At 44.4% G+C, this 23,413-nt stretch overlaps 1 protein-coding gene across 3 annotated transcripts in view; it reads left to right on the top strand.

Annotated features, from left to right (window-relative positions):
- Window positions 1-23,413, top strand: part of fndc1 (fibronectin type III domain containing 1) — a 215,133-nt gene that overhangs the window by 146,766 nt on the left and 44,954 nt on the right. For all 3 annotated transcript variants that reach the window (XM_033025078.1, XM_033025077.1, XM_033025076.1), the window contains exon 16: window positions 17,511-17,741. In XM_033025078.1, the coding sequence (XP_032880969.1) occupies window positions 17,511-17,741 (231 nt within the window). The remainder of the gene's footprint in view (window positions 1-17,510; window positions 17,742-23,413) is intronic.

The raw sequence follows: 23,413 nt of genomic DNA, 5'->3' as shown, positions 1-23,413 counted from the left end.
AGCGCCCCTGGGCTTGATGCCAACGATCGTAGCCTGACGTTGGTGCTGTCGCCAGGGTGTCTTTGGCTGTTGCCAGGATGACATAGGTTGTCGCCGGTGCTGACTTCGGTGAATTCCATTGGCAACTACCTACGCCAACCTACGTCAACCGGCGGCGACTGAATTGTCTTCAGTTGTCCCCTACAGGGTCGTACCTTGTCGTAGCTTGTCGGGGATGAACGTAGGTTGTCGTAGGCGTGGTCGTAAGTGGACGTCCTAATGGGTCGCCGGTTGTCGGTAGCTTGCCGTAGCTTGACGTCGACGAGGAAGCAGGTTGTTGTGGACAGTGTCGTAGGGGGGTCCAGTCGCCTGTTTTTAGCTGACCTGCTACGACTATGACAGCCGCCGGCATTCGCCAAAAAAATCACCTAAGTGGAACAGGCCCATTACTAATCATTACAATCCAAAACAAAAGCCAAAATGTTTAATGACAATTGTAAAAATGCATACATTTAGCAATCCCTCTCACCCCCTTCTTCCACCCTCTCAATCCTGCTCTCTCCCACTCTTCCCATTATGCTTTTCTGCTCTCCACGTTGCCCTGTTTCCTTTTCTCCCTTCTCCCCTCTCTCCCATTCTCCCTGCCTTCAGCCCACCATCTGTCCCTTCTCACTACTGCCATCTCGTAGTAAATGTGAGTAAGTTCATCAGTATACTCGCGACCGCTCACAAAAATACAAGATCGTAAAACTTGTGTACAGTAGAATTCACTTGTGTGTCACTGAGGGTTGACATGATGAAGACTGATGATTCTTAGCCATAAACATGTGTCATTAATCTTAACTTGCCCACAACAATTTTAATTATGTTCAAAACACATTGCCTTGTTTAACTTGAGTCTTCCAGAATCTTCTGTACAGGGTGGGGAGCAACTGATTATCCAAGGGTGTTTAATTAATTAATATACTTTGATCAACAATGGTCCAGTTCTCATGATTTGCCAGCAGATCTGTTTGGATACATGTTCTGAACTAATTGGCAAAGCCCGCGGTATCCCTTCACCGCAGTTTGTGTTTGGTGATCCAGTCGGAGCATTTATGCTGGGAATATAGAACATAGAAGAGTACAGCACAGGAGAGGCCCTTCGGCCCACAATATTTGTGCCGAACGTGATGCCAAATTCAACTGATCTCATCTGCCTGTACGTGATCCACATTCCCTGCACCTCCATATGTCTATCTAAAAGCCTCTTAAAAGCCACTATTGTACCTGCCTCCACCACCATCCCTGGCAATGTGTCCCTGGCCCCCCACAACTCTCGGTTTAAAAAAAAATAACACTCCGCGTACAGCTCCAGTAAACTTTCCCTCTCTTATCTTATAGCTGTGCCCTCCAGTTGGACATTTTCATCCTGGGAAAAAGGTTCTGACTGTCTACCCTATCAATGCTTCTCATAATTTTACATACATCTGTCAAGTCGCATAATTTTAGATACTTAATCACCCGGTCTAGCAACACAAGCAGTCGCATAGACAATAGACAATAGGTGCAGGAGTAGGCCATTCGGCCCTTTGAGCCAGCGCCGCCATTCAATGTGATCATGGCTGATCATCCACAATCAGTACCCCGTTCCTGCCTTCTCCCCATATCCCATGTCTCTGCTATCTTTCAGAGCCCTATCTAGCTCTCTCTTGAAAGCATCCAGAGAACCGGCCTCCACCGCCCTCTGAGGCAGAGAATTCCACAGACTCACAACTCTTTATGAGAAAAAGTGTTTCCTCATCTCTGTTCTAAATGGCTTACCCCTTATACTTAAACTGTGGCCCCTGGTTCTGGACTCCCCCAACATCGGGAACATGTTTCCTGCCTCTAGCGTGTCCAAACCCTTAACAATCTTATATGTTTCAATACGAGTGTACAAGCCCAGCCACTCCATTCTCTCAGCATATGACAGTCCCGCCACCACGGGAATTAACCTTGTAAACCTACGCTGCACTCCTTCAATAGCAAGAATGTCCTTCCTCAAATTAGGGGACCAAAACTGCACACAATACTCCAGGTGTGGTCTCACTAGGGCTCTGTACAACTGCGGAAGGACCTCTTTGCTCCTTTGATTCCTCTTGTTATAAAGGCCAACATGCCATTTGCTTTCTTCACTGCCTGCTGTACCTACATGCTTACTTTCATAGACTGATGAACAAGGACCCCCAGATCCCGTTGTACTTCCCCTTTTCCCAACTTGACACCATTTAGATAGTAATCTGCCTTCCTGTTTTTGATACCAAAGTGGATAACCTCATATTTATCCACATTAAACATCATCTGCCATGCATCTGCCCACTCCCCCAACCTGTCCAAGTCACCCTGCATTCTCATAGCATCCTCCTCACAGTTCACACTGCCACCCAGCTTTGTGTCATCTGCAAATTTGATCATGTTACTTTGAATCCCTTCATCCGAATCCTTGATGTATATTGTAAATAGCTGCGGTCCCAGCACCGGGCCTTGCGGTACCCCACTAGTCACTGCCTGCCATTCTGAAAGGGACCCGTTAATCCCTACTCTTTGTTTCCTGTCTGCCAACCACTTCTCTATCCATGTCAGCACTCTACCCCCAATACCATGTGCCCTAATTTTGCCCACTAATCTCCTATGTGGGACCTTATCAAATGCCTAGCTGCTCCTCATCCTACCATGACCAGCGCTGTGCCGTTCTCCTGGTTGGAACTGCGGCCTTCAGTGGCAAAGCTTCGACAGTTTTAGTTGACTCTGGGAGCAAGAAGCATTTGACCAGTGTTGCTACTGGCCAGTAAAATTCACAAAGTGCTGGAGTAACTCGGTGGGACAGGCAGGATCCCTGGATTATATGAAGTGGTGACATTTTGGGTCGGGGATCCTTCTTCAGACTGATTGTAGTAAGGGGGTAAGAAAGAGGTTGGTCCAGGTCAAAGTCTAGCTAGTAATTGGTGGATACCAGAACAAGGGCCACAGTCTTAGAATACAGAACCAGGGGCCACAGTCTTAGAATAAAGGGGAAGACATTGAAGACTGAGGTGAGAAAAAACTTTTTCACCCAGAGAGTTGTGAATTTATGGAATTCCCTGCCACAGAGGGCAGTGGAGGCCAAGTCACTGGATGGATTTAAGAGAGAGTTAGGTAGAGCTCTAGGGGCTAGTGGAATCAAGGGATATGGTGAGAAGGCAGGCACGGGTTATTGATTGGGGACGATCAGCCATGATCACAATGAATGGCAGTGCTGGCTCAAAGGGCCGAATGGCCTCCTCCTGCACCTATTTTCTATGTTTCTATGTTTACCTTGGGTAGTTTACAACCCATGGCATAAACTTTGAATTCTCAAACTTTAGATAATTTGCCCACAAACCCATTCACCACTCCTTCCCCCCCGCCACCCTTCCCTGTGCCCCGCTTGGATATGCACCCATTTCACCCGTTCCCCCCCTCCCCCCCCATCCCCTTCCACCTATGTTCCTTCACATTTCGCACTTTTATTCTAATCTCCTTGTTCTCACACTTCTGTCTTATCCCTAGTCTTTGTTCAACCATCTGCCAATGAAAGCCCTCCTTGCCCATGTCCACTCATTGTTTGCCAGACTTCCCCCTACCCCCAACTCCTTTCCTTCCTACCCCCCCCCCCCGCCCCTCCCCACCAACCACAATAAGACTGAAGAAAGATCCCAGTTTGAAATGTCACCTCTCCAAGTTTTCCAGAGTCGGCGAATCAAGAACCAGAGGAGATTTAGGCCAGGTGAGAAGGGAAAGATTTAATGGGAACCTGAGGAGCAACTTTTCACACGGGGGGGGGGGGGGGGGGGGGGGGGGTGGGGGGGATATATGGAACGAGGTGCCAGAGGAGGTAATTGAGACATTTAAAATACATTTGGACAGGTACATGGATAGGAAATGTTTAGAGGGCTAAGGGCCAAATGCAGGCAGGTTGGACTAACCTAGATGGGGCATCTTGGTTAACATGGGCAAGTTGGGCCGAAGGGCCTGTTTCGGTCTGTATGACTCTGACTCCGGAGATGCTGCCTGACCTGCTCAGTTACTCCAGCACTTTGTCTTTTATTGTAAGCCAGCATCTACACTTCCTTGTGTCTACATGTTATTACTGACCAGCATCTGCAACACAAGGCAAATTTCAGCTCTTTCCCCGAGATTAAAAAAATATTTGCTCAGGTGGCTGTGAACTTTTGCACTTCTCATGCTTGGTGGGGAGTATGTGTTCGGGGATTAACATTAAAACAGTTTTTGGACAGCAACGGAGTTATACAGTGTGTGGACCAGCTGGAAAAGCGGATATATGATTGAAGATCAGCTTTGATTGTTGAATGCTGCAGAAGGTTCAAGGCGCCCAATGGCCTGCATCTACTTTGATATCGTAGCATCGTTCAGCCGGCCCTTTGACAGGCATCCACCCACACTAATCCTGTTTCCTATTCCCTCCACGTTCTCGAACTCTCTCCAGATTCCACAACTCATCTACACACAAGGCAGTTTACTGTAGCCAATGAGCCAATCAACCCACATGTCTTTGATGTGTGGGAGGAACACAGAGTACTCAGGATGTCCACATAGACAGTGCTGGAACCCACCCAGAAATGGATTTGGATCCCTGGAGCTATGAGGCACGGTGTCGCCCATGTCTTATGTTGTTATTTTTATTTTTTACCATTTTCAGCGAAATCCTGATCATTTTCTCTAGTCTGTTTTGACAACTCTCTCCTGACTCTGGCCTTAAAATGACAAAATATCCCCAGCTTTGGCTGATACTGGAACCCCACAGAGAAGCGGTCACAGTGGCGCAGCAGTAGAGTTGCTGCCTTACAGTGAATGCAGCGCCGGTGACCCGGGTTTGAGCCCGTCTACGGGCGCTGTCTGTACGGAGTTTGTACTTTCTCCCTGTGATCTGCGTGGGTTTTCTCCAAGATCTTCGGTTTCCTCCCCCACTCCAGATACGTACAGGTTTGTAGTTTAATTGGCTTGGTTTTTTTTTTTTTTTTTTTTTAATATTTTATTTTATTAGAAGTAAGTACAGTCATATGGCACCAAAGTGCCTAATATATATTTTCATAATACATTTTATGTACAACTTCTTTTTTTTTTTTTGTTACACTGAAAAAAGATTAGAATAAGAAAAAGAAGTTAGATAGTAAAGGATAGAAAGATGTGAAATATATAGTGTGTGAAAAAAGAAAACGAGTAAATGAAAAAAGTTGAGAGAGAGAATAGAGAGAAGAAAAGAAAAAAAAAGAGGAGATCATTATTTATAGTCTTGACCAACCCTCGTCCAGTCCTGAAACAGTTATTTTTTACAATTGTGTTGCACCATATGATTCCAAAAAAACGACGAATGGAGACCAACTCGTTATGAATTGGTCTGATTTATCCATTAGGAGGAATCGCATTTCCTCAAGATGAGCGGTGTCCAACATACTTGCAATCCACATTTTAAGCGTTGGTATTGATGTACCTTTCCAAAATTTAAGAATTAATTTTTTTGCTATTATTAAACCATAGTTAAGGAATAGATTTTGAGATGTGTTCAATTTATTCCCATCTTCCATTACGCCAAATATAATCATTTCAGTATTAGGTTCCATTCTTGTCTTGAATAATTTTGTAAATATTTCAAAAATATCATTCCAGAATCTATAAAGTTTTATGCAGGAGACTAAGGAGTGTGTTATAGTTGCCTTTTGGGCTAGACATTTATCACAAGTGGCGGATATATTTGGATAAAATTTGTTCAATCTTGTTTTTGAGTAATATAATCTATGTACAATTTTAAATTGAATTAAATTATGTCTTACATTAATTGAACATTTGTGAATATATATCAGATATTTTTCCCATTTAACCTTCGTAATTTTTATCATTAGTTCCCGTCCCCACTCTTCTCTAAGTACCTCTGTCGATGGTAGGTCTATATTTAGAATACTATTATATAAATATGATATTAATTTTTGTGAGTCAGCTTCAATATTCATTGCCTCTTCCAATAAGTCAGGAGTTACTTTTTGATATCCTTGTATATATTTTTTCACGAAATCGCAAATCTGAAGATATTTAAAATATTGGTTGTTTTTCAATTTAAATTTTAATTGTAATTGTTGGAATGATAGTAAGTTTCCCATTTCATACATATCCCCGATCCTTCTAATTCCGAGACTTTCCCATTGGTTATATGTCTTATCAATAAGAGATGGTTTAAATAAAGGGTTATTCGCTATTGGCATTAACAGTGATAGATTTCTTAATTTTAAAGATAATTTTATTTGTTTCCAAATTCTTATTGTACCATATATAATTGGGTTCTTCTTATATATTGTGTTATTCAGTTTTTTTGGGGAGAAGAGGATCGTTCCTATATTACTAGGATGGCAATCCTCCTTCTCCATTTTTATCCATTCTGTCTGTTGGGTAGCACTATCCAACCAATAAATCATATTCTTAATATGCACTGCCCAGTAATAATACATAAAATTCGGAAGTGAAAGTCCCCCGACCTCTTTTGGTTTACATAAATGTTTTTTTGTGATTCTATGTGATCTATAGTCCCAAATATAATTAGTAATATTAGAGTCTAATTTTTTTAAAAAGTATTTTGGTATATATACCGGTATAGATTGAAATAGGTATAATAATTGTGGTAGGAAGATCATTTTTATTGCATTTATTCTACCTAATAATGATAAGGGAAGTGTTTTCCAAAATTTAATCAACGTATTAAGTTTATTTAATAAAGGCATGAAATTAGCATTGAATAATGCTTTATATTTTCTAGTAATCTGAATACCCAAATATTTAAATTTTTCTGTTGCGATTTTAAAGGGGAACTTCAGTAAGTGTGTAGGTTCTTGAGGTTTTAATGTCATGATTTCACTTTTATTCCAGTTTATTCTATATCCAGAAAAAGACCCAAATTCCTCTATTAAGTTTAATAAATTTGGTATGCTCGTTTGTGACTTTGTAATATATAAAAGTATATCGTCTGCATATAATGAGATTTTATTCTTTGAGTCTCTGGTATTATAGCCCTGAATATTCGGATGAATTCTTATACTTTCAGCCAGGGGTTCTATCATAAGGGCAAATAGCAGGGGTGATAGTGCACATCCCTGCCTATTACCCCTTGATAGTTGAAATTTTTGAGATAACATGTTATTAGTTAAAATTCTTGCCATCGGTTTATCATATAATAATTTTACCCATCTTATAAAATTCTCTCCCATATTAAATTTTTGTAGTACTTTATATAAGTATTGCCACTCTACCTGATCAAATGCTTTCTCTGCATCCAAAGAAATAATTGATATATCTTCTTCCTCTACTTTATGCGAGTACATTATATTAAACAGACGTCTCAGATTATTAAATGAGTGTCTTTTAGGTATAAACCCCGTTTGATCAGGGTTTATCAATTTACTAATATATTTGCTTAATCTTCTTGATAAAATCTTTGCTAAAATTTTCTGATCTGTATTTAAAAGTGATATAGCTCTGTACGAGCCCGGATCTTCTAAATCTTTATCTTTTTTTGGAATAAGTGTAATAGTTGATTCTGTTAGTGTTTCAGGTAGTTTGTTTTAATTGGCTTGGTAAATGTAAAAATTGTCCCTAGTGGGTGCAGGATAGTGTTAGTGTGCGGGGATCGCTGGTCGGCGCGGACCTGGTGGTTTCCGTGCTGTATCTCTCAACTAAAACTGACAATGTACCAGGGCGCATTTCATGACAAACGCAGTTAATGTTAGGAGGGAGGGAGAGAAGCCAGATGTTGTTGCGCGTGTTGGCACAAACATAGAAACATAGAAAATAGGTGCAGGAGGAGGCCATTCAGCCCTTTGAGCCAGCACCGCCATTCATTGTGATTATGGCTGATCTTCCCCAATCAATAACCCGTGCCTGCCTTCTCCCCGTATCCCTTGATTCCATTAGCCCCTAGAGCTCTATCTAACTCTCTCTTAAATCCATCCAGTGATTTGGCCTCCACTGCCCTCTGTGGCAGGGAATTCCACAAATTCACAACTCTCTGGGTGAAAAAGTTTTTTCTCACCTCAGTCATAAATGGCTTCCCCTTTATTCTAAGACTGTGGCCCCTGGTTCTGGACTCGCCCAACATTGGGAACATTTTTCCTGCATCTAGCTTGTCCAGTCCTTATATAATTTTATATGTTTCTATGAGATTCCCCCTCATCCTTCTAAACAGTAAAGGTAGGAAGTAGAAGGAGGTTCTGCAACATGAGTGTGGGGAATTTGATAAAACGGCTAAAAAGCAGGATTTCCAGGGTGGTTATTTCTGGACTGCTTCCAGTGTTCTATGCCAGTGATGGTAAGAATGGGAATAGATGGGTGATAAATGTATGGCTGAGAAGTTGGTGCGGGAGGCAGAGATTCAGATTTCTAGACCATTGGGATCTCTTTTGTGGCAGAGGTGACCTATAACAGAGGGAAGGGTCGCACCTTAAATGGAGGGGGACCAATATCCTGACAGGCATGTTCGCTACATGGGTGGGTTTTAACTAGATTGGCCCGGGGGTGGGATCTTATACAGCTGAGAGGTTATAAGTTGGTATGGATGGTGATGAAAGTATGGAGGGCAGAACAGGCAGGAGAATGGCAGAGAGCAAGGAATGAATGTGTGGTTCAATTGCACACTTTAATGCACGGGGTAAGGCAGATGAGCTGAGGGCATGGATAGGTACGAGCGACTGGGACGTTGTTGCAATGACTGAAACCTGGTTAAGGGAGGGGCAGGACTGGCAGCTCAATGTTCCAGGGTCCAGGTGCTTCAGGAGAGACAGGGGTGAGGGTAACAGAGGAGGGGGAGTTGCGTTATTGGTTGAGGAGGATGTCACTGCTGTGTACAGAGGTGACATTACCGACGGATCGCCTAGTGAGGCTATATGGGTGGAGCTGAGGAATAAGAAAGGGATGATCACCTTGTCGGGAGTGTACTTCTTCTTATCGGTTCCGCATCACAGGATTAGAAATTGTTCAGGCAGAGCTGACCACACTTCTCAGCATCTGATTACAATGGTGTCTTGCGCTTTTTGTGCTTCTTGTGTGTGATGGTGGAAAGATTGGTGGAAACAGGGCCATGATGTGAATGCTCTTTCCTTGACCCCGGAAGTGTACTACAGGCCCCCAAATAGCCAACAGGAATTAGAAGCTGAAATGGCGGCGCACACAGTTGCAGCGGCTCGATGTCCTCCCGGTCAGTGCTTCGTGTTTTTTGTGTATGTGTGCGTGTTGTTTTGTGCCCTGTGTACTTACTGTCGGGCGAACAACGTCTACGGCCGGCAGGATCTTCTTAGGATTGGAGCCGGTCGTGAACGGGGGGTTACCGCCGAGTTTGTCCGCTCATACAAGATCCCGGCGGACATAGCGAGGAGCCCCGACTCTCCGTGGATCACCATCCCCGCGGGGAGGAGGCGAAGGCGGCGCAGAGAGAGAAGGCAAAAGCGAGGCGGCAGGGCCGGCGCTCTGGTCAGGCTACGGAGGCAGCCACTGAAACCACCGCTTCCCAGCCTGTTTCTCACGAACGCCAGATCCCTCGCTAACAAGATGGACGAACTGAGGCTGCAGACTGCAGCTAACAACGCCGTGAAGGACAGCTGTATCCTGTTGATCACGGAGACCTGGCTTCATTCTTTCATTCCGGACTCTGCTATCGAGCTAGCAGGCTACACAGCACAGCGTCATGACAGGACAAGAGACTCCGGTAAGAGCAGAGGTGGAGGGCTCTGTGTGTACGTGAACAACACCTGGTGTACAAACACAGTGATTGTGGACAGTCACTGCTCCCCGGACCTGGAGTATGTGACTCTTAAATGCAGGCCCATTTATCTCCCTAGAGAGTTTACTGTTGTCATGATAACTGCTGTATACATACCACCGGATGCTAATGCTAACTCGGCTATCGGATATTTGTATGGTAGCACTAGCAGTCAACAGAGCATATATCCTGACGGTGTTCACATCATAGCAGGGGACTTTAATCACGCGGACTTGAAGAAAATGCTCCCCAAATTCTACCAGCATGTTAAATGTGCTACAAGAGGAGCTAACACACTGGACAAGGTCTACTCCAACATCAAGCTGGGCTACAGGGCTAGACCACTACCACACCTGGGTCAGTCGGACCATATGTCCCTGTTTTTAATTCCTGCATATGCCCCCCTCAGGAAAACTGCTCCTACCATTACAAAGACCATCACAACCTGGCCTGATGGTGCATCTCAGCAGCTGCAGGACTGCTTCGACAGGACCAACTGGGATGTGTTTGAACACCGGGACCTGGAGGTGTTCACAGACAGTGTACTGTGTTACATTAAAAACTGCATGGACACGGTCACAGTGGACAAACGCATCCGGGTCTACCCCAACCAGAAGCCCTGGATGACCCGGGAGGTCCAGCAGCTGTTAAAAGACAGGAACACCGCTTTTAGGTCTGGCGATAGGGCTTTATACAGCACGGCCCGAGCTAACCTGAAGAGAGGCATCAGAGAGGCCAAATCAGACTACAGGAGGAAGATAGAGGACCACCTGGACAGTAACAACAGCAGGCAGGTGTGGCAGGGGATCCAGTATCTCACCAACTACAAGACCAACCTTGGAGCTGCTGAAGGTGACGCCTCGTTGGCAGAGGAGCTGAACCTCTTCTTTGCTCGCTTTGAAGTGGAGCCACCCGAGACAGCCACATCACACCATATGGTCCACAGCAGCCTAACCCTCAAGATAGAGGAGCATGAGGTGAGGCGCACGCTGCGGGCCATCAATCCAAGGAAGGCTACTGGACCCGACGGCGTCTCTGGACGCGTGCTGAAGGACTGCGCTGACCAGCTGGCTGGAGTCTGTACGAGGATTTTCAACCAGTCTCTGGCCCAGTCCACTGTTCCACCCTGTCTGAAGTCCGCAACCATAGTCCCCTTGCCCAAAAAACCCCACATTTCCAGCCTTAACGACTACCGGCCAGTCGCACTCACACCAGTGGTGATGAAGTGTTTTGAAAAACTGGTCCGGGGTCACATCACATCACTCCTGCCCCGAAGCTTTGACCCCCACCAGTTTGCGTACAGAGCGAATAGATCTACAGAGGACGCTGTAGCCACAGCTCTCCATGCTGCACTGTCCCACCTGGAGCAGCGGGGGAGCTACGTGCGGATGCTCTTTGTGGACTACAGCTCTGCTTTAATACCATCCTTCCCCACAAACTGGTGGACAAACTGGGGGACTTGGGACTTCCACACTCCACCTGCATGTGGATAAATAGCTTCCTGTCGGGTCGCAGCCAGAGAGTCAGAGTGGGCCATCACACATCCACGGCCCTCAGCCTCAGTACCGGCTCTCCACAGGGCTGCGTGCTGAGCCCCCTGCTCTACACCATCTACACACATGACTGCACCCCCGCCCACCACAGCAACACCATTGTCAAATTTGCGGATGACACTACGGTGGTGGGACTCATCTCCGGGGGGGACGAGTACGCCTACCGGGATGAGGTGGAGCAGCTGACAGTGTGGTGTGGAGAAAATAACCTGCTCCTCAACACCTTAAAGACCAAGGAGATAATAATAGACTTCAGGAAGAATAAAACGGACATGGTACCATTAATTATCAGAGGGGACTGTGTGGAGAGGGTGGCGGATTTCCGCTTCCTGGGAATCCATATTGAGGAGGACCTGACGTGGAGCGTGAACACCTCTGCGCTGCTGAAAAAGGTCCAGCAGAGACTGCACTTCCTGAGGGTGCTCAGGAAGAATAACATCACTCAGAGACTGCTGCTGTCCTTTTATCGGTGCTCCATTGAGAGCATCCTAACATACTGTGTATGCGTATGGTACACCAGCTGCACAGCGGCTCAGAGGAAAGCGCTTCAGAGGGCCATTGACAACGCCCAGAGGATTGTCGGCTGCCCTCTCCTTACCTTGGAGGACTTACACAGTTCCCGCTGCATCAAAAAATCCCAGAGTATTATAAAGGACATTTCCCACCCCGGACACTCCCTGTTTGAACTGTTACCGTCAGGCAGACGGTACAGATCTACAAGGACAAGGACAAACAGACTTAAAAACAGTTTTTACCCCACTGCTATAAAGGCACTAAATGTAGCCGCCAAGGAACGCAGGGGCGATACATACTAAGAGACTGTGAAATCGACAGAAGGATGTAGGGCTGGGTGTTTATGCGTGCTATTTTTATGATATTTATTTTAGTTGTTTATCTTTTTTAAATATTTTACCTTGTATGTATCGTTAGCTTTTAGAAATGTTTGAATGGTGCACTGACTGGCTGACATTTTACAATTTCGTTGTACATGGTTCATGTTACAATGACAATAAAGAAACTATTCTATTCTAAGTGCCGGGAGATGACAGACAGCTGCAGGTCTAATAAGGTTGTCGTAGTAGGGGATTTTAAGTTTCCCAATATTGACTGGGAATGCCATAGTGCAAACGGTTTAGACGGGGTGGAATTAGTTAAATGTGTTCAGGAAACTTTCCTCTGACAAGTAAAACAAGTCTTAGTATGATAAACATATACAACAGATAAATCAGCAAAATGAAAGGAAAATATAAAAGAGTAAGAATGCCCAAAAATGGATCTGTCGAAAGAAACAGGTTTTGCCAAAGTTAAAATATGAGAAGGATCTGTGTGGATGCAAGCACAATGTGAAAGGACCAGGTTTATGACCAGCTGCAAGACGACAGTTCATATCGCATGTTCTTTAATCTTCTTCAAAGGTCTAGTGACCTTGGGCATTGATTCTCAATATAGAATGCATTTAGTCATCATCTTTCAGGGATTGGAGTCCAGCAGCAGCGATGCTATCCAGCAAGACACAAAATGCTGGAGTAACTCAACGGGACAGGCAGCATCTCTGGAAAGAAGGAACGGGTGCCGTTTTGTGTTGGGACACTTCTTCAGACTGAGAGTCAGGGGACAGGGAGACATAGAGATATGGAAGGGTGAGGTGTGAAAATGAGAGATTAAAGGGGATGAAACTCAAGGAAAATGAAGATTTGTTCATTGTTAGCTGAGGGGAAGTTGACAACGAGGCATTCAATGTAAAATTTAATCAGGAGAACAGTGCAACTAGTTGGATAACTAGGGTGGGGGAGGGATGGAGAGAGAGAGAGAGCAAGGGTTACTTAAAATTAGAGAAGTCATTATTCATACCGCTGGGGTGTAAGCTACCCAAGCGAATTATGAGGCGCTGGTCCTCACTCTGACAATGGAGGAGGCCCTGGAGAGAAAGGTCAGTGTGGGAATGGGAGGGGGAGTTAAAATGCTGAGCAACCGGGTGATCACGTAGGCCTAGGCGGACTGAGCGGAGGTGTTCAGCCAAACAATCGCCGAGCCTGCGCTTGGTCTCCGATATATAGGAGTCCACACCTGGAACAGCAGAGACAGTAGATCGGGTTGGAGGAGGTGCAAGTGAACCTCTGCCTCACCTGAAGGGACCGTCGGGGTCCTTGGATGGAGTCGAGGGGGAAGGTGTAAAGGGACAGGTATTGCATCTCCTGCGGTTGCAGGGGAAAGTAGGGCTTGGTCCTGCTCGATGAGTATTTATCATATTTTTATATTATTTTATTGTATTATTTTATTTATGCTGAGAGAATGGAGCGGCTGGGCTTGTACACTCTGGAGTTTAGAAGGATGAGAGGGGATCTTATTGAAACATATAAGATTGTTAAGGGTTTGGACACGTTAGAGGCAGGAAACATGTTCCCGATGTTGGGGGAGTCGAGAACCAGGGGCCACAGTTTAAGAATAAGGGGTAAGCCATTTAGAACAGAGATGAGGAAACACTTTTTCTCACAGAGAGTTGTGAGTCTGTGGAATTCTTTGCCTCAGAGGGCGGTGGAGGCTAATTCTCTGGATACTTTCAAGAGAGAGCTAGATAGGGCTCTTAAAGAAAGCGGAGTCAGGGGATATGGGGAGAAGGCAGAAACGGGGTACTGATTGTGGATGATCAGCCAAGATCACATTGAATGGCGGTGCTGGCTCGAAGGGCAGAATGCCCTATTCTGCACCTATTGTCTATTGTCTATTAATTATTTAAAGCAAACGTGGAATTTCATTATCATCACTTTATTAGCCAAGTATGTTTTGCAACATATGAGGAATTCGATTTGCCGTACAGTCATACTAATAAAAAGCAACGGAACACACAAAATACATTTTAACATAAACATCCACCACAGTGACTCCTCCACATTCCTCACTGTGATGAAAGGCGAAAAAAAAGTTCAATCTCTTCCCTTCTTTGTTCTTGGGGGTCTTGAGCCTTCTGTTGACGGGGCGATCTTGACTCCCGTAGCCGGCGGTTGGGCCCTCTGCGTCGGGGCGATCAAGCTCCCGCATCGAGAGGGGATGTCAGCTCCCCCGCGCCGGGCGATCTAAGAGAATGACGATCAACATATTTTTTATTATTATGAGAGAGATTGTCAAGTAGGTTTATGGCTTTTTATATATTTTTAAAGCATTATGTTGTAAAGCCGGAGCCCTTTTTGTCATCGATTATTTTTTCTTGTGGATTTGAGCCTAGCACTGCCATCTGGAAAATTCCGAGATGCTGGAGTCCACCAGTGAGCGGTAGGAGAGTGAACACAGATGCAAATCACAGAGGGTTACTGCATTCCTCAGTCATTCACACACAATCTAGTTGGTCTTCATCCAGATGTATTGGGTCAGTTCTTGCTGCAGAAGTGTTGGCGTATATCTTGCAACTATCAACAACCTCCTGCCCAAGCATGGAAATCCTAAACTTGTTGATTGGCTCCAGCAACAAGCCCTGGCTCCCAGCAAAGGGTTTAGCATAAAGTCCTGTAAAGGAATACAGACTAGCTGAAGTCCCCACTTCTTGAGCATGGGGATTTGTCCCCCACTTGTAACATCATACCAGGTTAGATCGAGCACAGCACAGTCCCTTCTTTGGACTGATGCACCCTGTCTGGAGGAAGAAAGGCAAATATAAAGTAAGTTTTATTTTATCTGTTAATTATGCTGGCCTAATGTGTTTGATTACTTGTGTTTAAATGTTGCGATTTTTAGCTTTTTTAATTTTCCAGTTGCTAATGTAAGGGAAATCAAAGGGAATTAAAAAACAAATGTCAGCTTTGCCAGGTTTGACTTTAGAGATTTACTATGCTTTGCTTGCTGGTTCTCAACGTTGTCTCAGTGAGGCTTGGTTGTTTAGGTTTCAGATCAGATATTACTGGACGTAAATACAATCACTTCAAACTCGAGTGCAATGGGGAGAGCAAAGGGGAAGAGACAGAGTCCAGATTATAGTTCTCAGCCTTGTAGCGCAGCAGTTCCGTAGACAAAAGTCCAATGTCCGCAGTGGGGTAGAGGTGAATCAGACAGTACCCTAGCTTATGGAAGGACCGTTCTGAAGGCTGATGATAGAGGGGAAGAGGCTGTTGCTGAATCTGACAGTACGCGCTTTCAATTTTCTATACCTTTTGCCTTATTGTGGGAAGATGGAAGTAACGAGAGGTGGGACATGTCTATGGTTGTGTTTCCGAGGCAGTGTGAAGTGTAGATGGAGTCAATGGTGGGGAGTGTGGTCTGTGTGATGGACTAGACTTCATCTATGACTCTCTGTACTTTCTTCAGACTGATTGTAGTCAGGGATGGGGGGGCGGGGGGGGGGGGAGGGGGGTGAAGCTGGAAGAGGTGGGCATGTAACACCTGTCAATATACCTTCTCCCTCGCATCAATCCAGGTGCGGCCCTTCCAGGTGAGACACAGGTTCACATGCACCTCCTCCAATCTCACCTACTGCATCCAGGGCTCCCGAGGATCTCCCCTTCTCATTCCCTAATTGATATTTTCATCCTGAGCCTCTATCATTGCCACAGTGAGGCCACACTCAAACTAGGGGAACAGACCTCATATTCCATTGGGGTGCTTTACAATCCAGTGATATGAACACTGAATTCTCCAATTTTAGGTCATTAACAAACTAACAACCTCTTCCCCCCTTTTTTTTTTTTTTTTTTTTACTATGTATAATTCTTTTTTTTTTTAAATAATTTTATTTATTAGAAGTGTACATTACAATAATACAAGCCAAATATAAGTTTTTACATTTCTTGTACCACTTCATTTTTTAAGCTTTAAAAAGAGAAAAAAGAAAAGAAAGTGAGAAAGAATCGTGGTTGTGTGTAAAAGTGATCAAGAAAAAAGACCCATTACGCGAAGAGTTAGAGAAAAAAGTTAAGAAATAGGCCGTAGGAAAAAAACAAAGAGAAAAAGAAACAAAAGCTATATTAAGAAGACAGAGCAGAAAGGGATATACCAACTTTGTATTTTTCATCCCCCCTTACCAGATCCTGAAACCATTTCTTTTCAGAGTGCTGTTGCATCTTATACTTGTAGTAAGTCAATAAATGCAGACCAAGTCTTTTGGAAGTGGTCTGATTTGCCTGCAAGAAGGAGTCTCATATCTTCCAGGTGTAATGTTTCGAACATATTTGAAATCCACATATTTATTGTTGGTATAGGGGCGTTTTTCCAGAATTTAAGTATAAGTTTTTTTCCCGTTATTAACCCATAATTAAATAGGTTCTTTTGAAACACAGTTAGTTCAGGGCTGCCTTCCCCTTCCCCTTTTAATTGAATTGAATTGAATACTATATTGTCACACATGACAAGTCACAGTGACATTCTTTGCTTGTATAACCAAGGTATGCAAATAGTCACCACGTAAAGGGTACGGACAATGTTACAGAGTACCCCCGTGCCGGGTCCTCCCTCGTTCCCTGCGGCGCGTCCCATGGCTCCGTTCAAGACAGGCCCCAGCCGCGGGGCTCCGCCGCCTCCCGTGAACATTTGCCCACCTCCGTACCCGTCCAGCCTTCCACAGAGCCGAGCGAGCTCGAGACGGGTTCGGCCGTCCGCCGAGCCTTCGCGGCCATCCGGGTGGCATCAAGACCGTGGCACCTCCGCCTGCGTCCACGGCTCGGCGGGAAGCCTTCTGCCCCTCCCCTCTCTGTGCCCAATCTGCCATGTACCCATTTCTCCTCTGACCCCACCCCTCCTTTCATCTCCCTGTCCCCTTCCACCAATATCCCCCCCCCGGGCTTCACATTTCACGGCTTCCCTCCTCATCTCCTTAGCTCACAGCCTTTTATCCATCCAATTCTGGTCTTTGTCCAACCTTCTGTCAGTCAAACACCCCCCTCTCCACCTGCATCCACCTTTACCTGCCCGGCTTTGTCCCACCTCCACCTCTCTTCCAGCTTTCTACCCCCTCCCCCACAATAAACAGTCTGAAGAAGGGCCCGACCCAAAATGGTGCCTAAAATAGTTCACCTAAGACACTGGGTGACCCGCTGAGTTACTCCAGCACTTTGTGTCTCATTTTGAAGTTAGTGCAAGTTCGACTGTAAATACTACAAGTGAAATTGTAAATCATAGATATTAGTGTAGATCTTATGATATTATTGGAACTAAAGTTTTTTTTAATCATGTTTATTTCTTTGACCTTTCCTTTGCAGCTGCTCATGTGAATTATATCAGCAAAGATCCTGATGCCCCTTGTTCATTGACGGATGCGCTGGACCACTTTCAGGTTGATTCCTTATTGGATATTATTCCAAAACAAATGATGGAAAATAACTTGCCACCCGAGCAGCCCCCGCACAACATCACCATTGTGGCTGTAGAAAGCTGCCATTCCTTCATCATCCTGGACTGGGCAAAACCTCAAAAGGGTGAATACGTAACAGGTATACATTGACCACTCTTCAATTCGTTCCATAATTTGGGAATGCATAAGGTATTATCTATATTACTAAACGTCTGATCTTGACCACTTCCTGTTTTTCTGTATATTGATTTTAGAAAAAACGCTGCCACTTACGGCTGTGATTTTTAGCCATCTTACTCAGAGTCCCACTCCGGTGAGCAGGACAAGAGGATTTTTCCCATCGATGAAAAATAAAAGTTATTAGTGTTTAAAAAATGTTGGATTCTCTCTCCTGAAGGCCTCGCCCCTTCTGGAGGGACGATAAAACCCGGAAGTGTTGAGTGCCTCAGTCAGTCTCTGCAAGATGGGGGAGCGAGAGGGTCACATCTCTCAGTCTGAGCTGTGAATAACACGGAACACATGTCTACTAAACTGTGGGTGGTTTCACTGACCTGTCAGTGCCCTTAATGTGGTTTGAAAATATGGTTTGGACATTCTAAAGCTGTGTTGCCTTTGGTTTGGAAATGCTAAAGCTGTGTTGCTTTTGGTTTGTAAATGCTAAAGCTGTGTTGCCTTTGATTTGGAAATGCTAAAGCTGTGTTGCCTAATTAAAGTTGCCTTGCCTAATTAAAGTCGTCTTGCCTAATTAAAGTCGCCTTGCCTAATTAAAGTCGCCTTGCCTAATTAAAGTCGCCTTGCCTAATTAAAGTCGCCTTGCCTAATTAAAGTCGCCTTGCCTAATTAAAGTTGCCTTGCCTAATTAAAGTTGCCTTGCCTAATTAAAGTTGCCTTGCCTAATTAAAGTTGCCTTACCTTCTATATAATTAAAAGTCTAATCTTGACTACTTCCTGTTTATTGAATTTAGAAAAAAACGCTACCACGTGCGGCTGTGATTTTTGCCCATCTTACTCAGTCCCCCTCCGCTCATCAGGTGCCGAGGATTTTTCCCATCAATGAAAAATAAAAGAGTTATTAGTGTTTAAAAAAATGTTGAGATTCTCTCGCCTGTCAATCATGCCATGAAGGCAACGCCCCTTCTGGTGGGAGTGGGGAGGGACTATAAAACCCAGAAGTGTGGGCGTGGCTCAGTCTCTGTAAGATGGAGGTCACGACTCGCTGTCTTTAGTGGACTTGCACCCTGCCTGAAATGGTATGAAACTGCACCTGAATTTGGTGGCCTTGCACCCTGCTTGAAATGGAATTTCAAGGAATAGCCGTGAGTGAGCTGCCAGTCCACCAGCCGTGATTGAATGAGCTGCCAGCACACCAGGCTTGAGTGACTGAGCTGCCAGCCCAGAATGCATTTGACCCACAATGTCCATACAAGCCCTCTGGAAACCAGTCCCTTCAGCCCACAACACCCATACTAGCGCTCCAGAAAGCTCCCCCCACTGGCCACCAATATTGGAATTGGTGGAGAGGTGGAATATTGCGTTGGGGGACCAGCCCTCCCATGTGATGCTGGGACTCAACGGGTCCCACTTAGTCTAGTTCTCCCTATAAACATCCTGGTTGGCATAATAGACTGAGACGCAATGTGGGGCTGGAGATATTAAACCAGATAGAGGAATCAAGGGTCTCAACCCAAAACCTCACCCATTCCTTCTCTCCAGAGATGCTGCCTGTCCCGTTGAGTTACTCCAGCATTTTGTGTCTATCTTCAGTTTAAACCAGCATCTGCAGTTATTTCCTACTCAAGTTGGTTTTAGAGTGGTACTATTACAGAAACAACTTGCTTATTCTTGAAAGTGATAACGGCCTCTGCGGAATCTCACGGGTTGCATTACCATGCAAAAGCTTGATCGAGTCACATGTTATGTTAAGAAAAGATCATGCGTGGAAGCAGAGGTTTCGATAATCATTCAAAGAAGATGAGAAAGACAGAGAATTTCAGAGAGGAAATACCAAGGCTTCATGTCTTGGCAACTGAAGGTACATCTGCAAATGATAAAACAGTTTGAACTGAGGATGCACAAAAGGGCAGATTTGGAAGAAACATAGAAAATAGGTGCAGGAGGAGGCCATTCGGCCCTTCGAGCCAGCACCGCCATTCATTGTGATCATGGCTGATCGTCCCCAATCAATAACCCGTGCCTGCCTTCTTCCCATATCCCTTGATTCCACTAGCCCCTAGAGCTCTATCTAACTCTCTCTTAAATCCATCCAGTGACTTGGCCTCCACTGCCCTCTGTGGCAGGGAATTCCACAGATTCACAACTCTCTGGGTGAAAAAGTTTTTTCTCACCTCAGTCTTAAATGGCCTCCCTTTTATTCTAAGACTGTGACCCCTGGTTCTGGACTCGCCCAACATTGAGAATATTTTTCCTGAAATTGGGAAAATTTTCCTGACATTGGGCACATTTGATGGCTGTACAGAGATAAGATATAACTATGGATTATAAAATAATGAATGAGAGAATTTTAAATCCATGGTGCAACCTTAACTGGGGTTAATATTAGTAAATATAATGAAAAGATTGACTAGCACTTGGTATTAGTTAGTATGTGAGTAAAAGACTTCAGTTTGCTGTCGGTTTACCAGGAACATTTTGGAATAAGCACATCTGGAGGGAACAAAGCAAGAATGAGTGTTTCAGCAGCAAATAAACCTGACAGAGTCAGGTCATATTATTGAGCTCCAAGTTACACGAGAATCAGAAGCTGACCTGAGAACCAGCACCAGGTTGCAAACATTCTTGAAGGATCTTTAAGAAGGGTCCTGACCGGAACATCGTCTGTCCATATGCCTCCACAGATGCATTCTGAGTTCCCTCTGCAGTTTTGTGCTGAAGGTTTGTTCATTGTGATTGGAGCAAGTGCAAATAGACAAAGATGAATGAGTGCAGAGGAGAGATTAAAACAAACCGTGTAGGAAGGAACTGCAGATGCTGGTTTAGACTGAAGATAGACACAAAAAGCTGGAGTAACTCAGCGGGTCAGGCAGCGTCTCTGGAGTAAAGGCATAGGTGACGCTTCAGGTCAAGACCCTTCTTCAGACCCGAAATGGGTCTCAACCTGAAACATTACCTATTCCTTTACAAACCAATGCTGTGGTCAGGATCGTAACCGAGTCTCTGGCGCTGTGAAGCAGTAGACAATAGGTGCAGGAGCAGGCCATTCGGCCCTTCGAGTCAGTACCGCCATTCAATGTGATCATGGCTGATCATCCCCAATCAGTACCCCGTTCCTGCCTTATCCCCATATCCCCTGACTCCGCTATTTTTAAAAGCCCGATCCAACTCTCTCTTGAAAGTATCCAGGGAACCAGCCTCCATCACCCTCTGAGGCAGAGAATTCTACAGACTCACAACTCTCTGTGAGAAAAAGTTTTTCCTCGTCTCCGTTCTAAATGGCTTACTCCTTATTCTTAAACTGTGGCCCCTGGTTCTGGACTCCCCCAACATCGGGAACATGTTTCCTGCCTCTAGCTTGTCCAAACCCTAAATAATCTTATGTTTCAATAAGAAACCCTCTCATCCTTCTAAACTCCAGAGTATACAAGCCCAGCCGCTCCATTCTCTCAGCATATGACAGTCCTGCCATCCCGGGAATTACAGCAGCATTACCACTCCACCGCAGTGCCAGCCCCCATCTGTAGTTGCTGACCAACCTGCTGAGTATCTCCAGCATTTTTTGTTTTTCTTTTATGTTTTTCCCCACTGGCAAATTCCTATTTTTTTTCAAAGTCCATGGAAACATTGCCACATGCTTCTATAAAAATGGAGGCCACATAAGGAAATTAAGTCCAACAGAGAAAAGAAAATTTAAACAAAACTAAATCATAAAATTGGATCATAGGGCTGTCAGTAATGGATATTGCTTTTATTAGATGCTAAAAGTTCAGCCAACACCCCTAAGAAGTTTGTTGATGCTGGCAAGTTGAAAAAGTTCACAAATTTGTGTGAAATATAGTTACTTTTGAAGTTAATAAAAAACCATTAATTTTCTGTAAGGTTTTCAATAACAGAGTTGGTCAAATCTTTGAAGCTCTTCCAGATGGTTAATATTTCCTCTGTCATTACAGCTTCAGTAATCATTCACTTTTGGACCCGATCGTGGGGGAAGTAATTAAAGCTGGCAGTAGTTTTATCCTGTGAATTACCTGCTTCTTTATATAAGCCATGCGTTGTAATTCTTTTCCCTCCACAAACTACCGTGAACCAGGGATTATTCATGAAATGCCTCTTGCATTCTTGCCTCTCATAATAAAAAGGGAAGGGGTTTAGCAAGCATGAATCTTACACTAAGTGGCCTTGACATGGTAATAAATAACACTCCCATTTAATGTTTGGTAGTATCGCCCAATGTTGCCCTTATTATACTCCACTTAACTTGCAATTCTGCAGTGAACAACACCGCCCATTCCGAACTGCAAAAATTGCATCTGCCAATATCTTTAAATTCCTAAATAGCGCACAAAGTTCACATCATCATTTGAAAAATATAATTGAACCTTCAATAAACAAAGGCAGGCTTCCTTTTGCAGCAAAACTTAATATAAGAAAGATGCTGCAAGGGGAGATTCATGTCAGTGATTGGAAACAGGCCGGCTGCTTTCAACATGGGCTACGTCAGGACTTTTTTTGTCGTAGGATTTGGAGCATGGAGGAAAACAAGGCACGGGTTATTACAGGCATATGATCGACCCCCACAATTTTTCCAGCCATTTAAAATGATTTGCAGTTTGGGTCTATTACTTCATACATACTTCACCTCACAAGAGCAGGATAATAGGTGTTTTCATGCAAATTAGGAAACCTGCAGAGCCATGGAAAATGTAAATAAACTCCTGGTTGATGTATAAAAGCACATTGAACATGTTTTAGTTTACAATCAATAATATTGATTTTTCTGGAAAAAGATTTTTTTTAAATTGAAGGGGAATACACTGAGCAGTTTTAATGCCACAGATCAGCCCAATCAACCCAAATCACCTCACATTTAACCACTTTAAACTTGATATGTCAATCATTTGTCTATTATTTTTCCCATCTGGCAACATGATTAACCTCCACTGGCAATTTCCTGCTATCTCTATTAGTAATAACCCTCCACAACTACCCTTGATTCCTTCTTCCAAGTCAATGGTGAACTCAATTGGTTAGCCCTCAATTGCTTGTATGTGATCTAACCTTCTAGACAAGCCTACACATGGAAGGTTATCAAAGGCCATGATAATGTTCACATAAAAATGTCCAATGCCTTGCCCTCAGCAGTCCTCTTGGTGACCTCATCAACAAACTCTGTCAGATTTGTGATGTGATGCCTCACGCATCCCTCATCAGTCTGTGCCAATCCAAATATTGGTGGATATTATCCCTCCAACAACCTTCCCACCACTGAGGTAAGGCTCATTGTCCAGCATTTCCCTGGCTTGTCTTTGCCGCACTTCCTAAATAATAGAACATAGATATAGAATATAGATTCATAGAACATAGAGATTCTTATCCACGAGTGGGTTTTGCGATGGAAGATTGTGCCTTAACATTAGCCCCATTTCTGACCCATACCCGTCGCTGACAGTCCTTCAGTCTGACATAGAAACATAGAAAATAGGTGCAGGAGTAGGCCATTCGGCCCTTCGAGCCTGCATCGCCATTCAATATGATCATGACTGATCATCCAACTCAGTATCCTGTACCTGCCTTCTCTCCATACCCCCTGATCCCTTTAGCCACAAGGGCCACATCTAACTCCCTCTTAAATATAGC

This window comes from Amblyraja radiata, chromosome 8 (genome assembly GCF_010909765.2).
Source record: "Amblyraja radiata isolate CabotCenter1 chromosome 8, sAmbRad1.1.pri, whole genome shotgun sequence".
Lineage (NCBI taxonomy): Eukaryota > Metazoa > Chordata > Chondrichthyes > Rajiformes > Rajidae > Amblyraja > Amblyraja radiata.
This window is presented reverse-complemented; position numbering and strand designations above follow the sequence as displayed.